This window comes from Papaver somniferum, unplaced genomic scaffold (assembly GCF_003573695.1).
Source record: "Papaver somniferum cultivar HN1 unplaced genomic scaffold, ASM357369v1 unplaced-scaffold_21, whole genome shotgun sequence".
In the NCBI taxonomy this organism is placed as follows: domain Eukaryota; kingdom Viridiplantae; phylum Streptophyta; class Magnoliopsida; order Ranunculales; family Papaveraceae; genus Papaver; species Papaver somniferum.
The window spans coordinates 3064779-3068671 of record NW_020631041.1 but is presented as its reverse complement, the minus strand read 5'-3'; the positions used below and the strand labels follow the sequence as shown (position 1 = coordinate 3068671).

Below are 3893 nucleotides of genomic sequence, written 5' to 3'. Positions count from 1 at the left end.
GTGTATACTTAAATATATGCGGGAGCCAAAAAATTCATTAAACTACCGATTATTACCAGTTTGTATCCAGGAAGATATGGCCAACAATATTCGGACGATAACCATCAAATATTTCTCCCGAATACTGTCGATGTTCTTGAGAAATGAAGAACACGACTACATTCGGAAGTAAATAAGCATGAATATCGCCCGAATCTGGATAAATAACCGAAAACCCTAGAAATTTTTTTTCTCGATTCGTCGAATTAAAGCGAAATAAACCCCAAAAATGATAGATTCTTACCTAATTGGGGCCATTTGAAGTTGACGAAGTGTTTGACTATCGGAATCGCCACCACCGACTACATCGACGGGTACTTCTTCTTCGCGTTCTTCTTCATTTGCAGCAACAATTTCTTTATTTCTTGCTAAAATTCAATCTTTGGATCGATACCCCGAGCAACGTTTTTGGTTCTAGGTATGTGGGTTTCATTTTCCTTATCAATTGTTTTATAAACGAATCGACGATGTTTTGATTTTACGATTCGCGACGATGTTTCGGTTGAACACAAGAACGAGGGAAAGTTTTTTTTTCTTCCACAATCGGAAGATAATATGAAACTGGAAGAAGAAGAGTTGAAATGAATACAATTTTTTTTTGATTTGGTTTTTATACAGTTTTACCAGAAGGGTATTTATGTAACTTCAATATCATATAGGGTATTCCTTAACTAGAGTCTTTGACTGGGTATAAATTGATGGCCCCTAAATCCTTTCGGGTGGCCCCTAAAAACGCGAGGCTAAAAAAATATAAGCAGTAAATCACCAAATTGAACACCAGTCAATCAAATAGTTTTCTATGCCAGGATTTTTTTTGTTTTCCACGGTCTACGAAGGTGGGTACCATTTTTCATTGCAGACAGAATATATACGAGTTGCCCAGTTTATTTTTGAGTGCCAATAGAACATTTTTCATGAATTACACGTTCAACAATGTTTGCTAGCCAAATATAGTAGGCGATTGAGATGATGAAGGAAACTGTGGTAAGCAATCATCAGTTTCCGATAGGTCTGATGAATTTAAAATATAAATGGTCTACGTATAATTCTGATAGAGTACTGGATTAAGAGTTGTTTGCTGTTCACCAGGATGATTGTTAAATCAAATATCTTCAGAGTTGCTCGAAACTTTACAACATCCACTCAGTTCTCCCCGAGAATCACAAAACCAGAGAAACCAATTTTAACTGAAGAGTTGTGTAATCAGTTTTTAGATAAAAAACCAGATTTATTAACGTTAAGGAAGCTTCACTCAAAGATCATAGTTGATGATCAATTGAATTCGAATTCATCTTTGGGTCTTAAACTGATGAGAGCTTACTCTGCTTGTAAACAACCAGCAATTACCCGTCAACTGTTCGATGAAATTCCTGATAGAAATGTTGTTTTCTTTAATGTCATGATCAGAAGTTATGTTAACAATCATTACTTTCAAGACGCTATTTTTGTTTATAAGAACATATCTAGTCATGGAATTCAGCCTGATAATTACACATATCCTTGTGTGCTGAAAGCTTGTTCTTGCTCGAGTAATTTACAGGTTGGGATTCAGATACATGGTGCTGTTATCAAAGTTGGACTGGATTCAAATCTGTTTGTTGTGAATGGCTTAATTGCAATGTACGGGAAATGTGATTCTGTTCTTGAAGCAAGGATGGTTCTTGATGGTATGAATCAAAGAGATGTTGTTTCTTGGAATTCTATGGTTGCTGGGTATGCCCAAAATGGGCGGTTCAATGAAGCGCTGGAAATCTGTAAAGAAATGAAGTTGGAAAGACTAAGGCCTGATGCTGGAACTATGGCTAGTCTCTCACCAGCTATAACAAGTACTTTACCTGAAAATATTTCTTTCGTTAAGGCGATGTTTGATGAAATGTCAGATAAAGGTTTGGTTTCTTGGAATGTGATGATAGCCGTATATGTGAATAATTCGATGCCTGATGAAGCTATTGAGCTTTATTCGCAGATGGAAATTCACGGAATAGAACCTAATGTTGTTACTATTGCTACTATTCTTCCTGCTTGTGGGGATTTATCAGCTTTCATGCAAGGAAAAAAGATTCATGAGTATGTTGTCAGAAAAAAACTTGCTCCAAATTTGGTCCTGGAGAATGCTTTAATTGATATGTATGCTAAATGTGGGTGTTTAGTAGAAGCGAGAAAAATATTTGGTCAGATGAGAAACCGGGATATTGTTACATGGACTTCCCTGATTTCTGCTTATGGTATGAGCGGCCAAGGTCGTGATGCGGTTGATCTTTTCTCAAAAATGCTGGATTCCGGTTTGATTCCAGATCAAATTGCATTTGTTTCTGTCTTGTCTGCCTGCAGCCATTCGGGTTTATTGACAGAGGGTCGGCATTACTATAAAGTGATGACTGATGAATACAAAATAGTCCCAAGAATAGAGCATTTTTCTTGTATGGTTGATCTTTTAGGTCGTGCAGGGAATATCGATGAAGCTTATAATTTTGTCAAGCAGATGCCACTTGAACCAAATGAGAGAATCTGGGGAGCTTTATTAAGTGCTTGCAGAGTTCACTCCAATATGGAGATTGGGCTAGTTGCTGCGGATCGTCTTTTCCAGTTGTCTCCCGAGCAGGCTGGATATTATGTGTTGCTATCCAATATATATGCAAAAGCTGGTAGATTTGAAGATGTTACAACTGTTCGGTCGATCATGAAGAGCAAAGGAATCCAGAATCTGCCCGGTTGCAGCGTTGTTGAGCTTGGTAATAAAGTTTATAGTTTTCTAGTTGGAGACCGTTCGCATCTGCAATCAGAACAAATTTATGCCGAGTTAGATGTATTATTTGGTAAAATGAAAGAACTAGGGTATGTTCCTGAGACAGATTCTGCTCTCCATGATGTGGAGGAGGAAGAAAAAGAATGCCATTTAGCAATCCACGGTGAGAAGTTAGCTATTGCTTTTGCATTGATAAATACGGAGCCAGGGTCACCTATCAGGATTACCAAGAACCTACCAATTTGTGGTGACTGTCATATTGCTGCTAAGCTCATCTCCAAGATCACTGAACGTGGAATTATTGTTCGTGACACTAACCGGTTTCACCACTTCCGAGTTGGGGAATGCTCATGTGGGGATTACTGGTAACACTTTATGCAAAGGTTACCCAAATCTTCATTAGACACTTACTTTACACTTGGGTAGATGGAGACTACTCTATCGTAGTCATAGTGATTCTTTACCAGCTTGAACACAACAAAGAGGCGTACAGAGAAGTCTGGCATTGATTGAACTGTCTACCAAGTCACAAGTTTTCTTCAAGTGCCGTGCATTTCCTAAAACAGAATGCGGTTGATCGAACATGAAACCTGTCAGCCATGGGTTCACCCTAGAATCCAACCGTATATTCAAGCCATTGTTCAGTCTTCCTAGAGATGTCAAAGGTGCATACTACATTTCTCTGTTTTTTCTTCATGCGAGAGGGACACCCATTTTTGTATGTCAAAAGGCTTGATGCATCGTGCCATGAAATATAAACCCAGGTCCACAGCCATTTGGGAACAATGCAATTAAGGGCTGAAAAGAGCGCCTCATAACTCAGACGACTTCTGGACCTGAACCCGGGGTAACTGGGCTTTCAAATATAAGGATCATAACGATCATAATATAGAAGAACTATGATTTTAGGCATACCAAAAACTTTCAAGGTATACAAAATAGTTTTCCCATCCTAGGTGATCTTATAAGGGGTGTCTATTGGATAGTTCAATTACCTATATACCATTAAACCTAAAATCAAAAAATAAACTATCCTAAACATCTCTTCTTCTTCCTCCAGCTAAACCACCTTCCTTTTCTCTCAGATTTTTTTTCATCACTGTAATTA

The 3893-nt window shown here is 38.1% G+C and overlaps 1 protein-coding gene across 1 annotated transcript; it reads left to right on the top strand.

Annotated features, from left to right (window-relative positions):
* The first annotated feature begins 958 nt into the window (after positions 1 to 958).
* On the top strand, positions 959 to 3600 carry LOC113340268 (putative pentatricopeptide repeat-containing protein At3g49142). Its single transcript, XM_026585473.1, has one exon. It carries the CDS (start codon positions 1130 to 1132, stop codon positions 3152 to 3154), a length of 2025 nt encoding a protein of 674 aa, XP_026441258.1. The 5' UTR covers positions 959 to 1129; the 3' UTR covers positions 3155 to 3600.
* Positions 3601 to 3893: the final 293 nt, after the last annotated feature.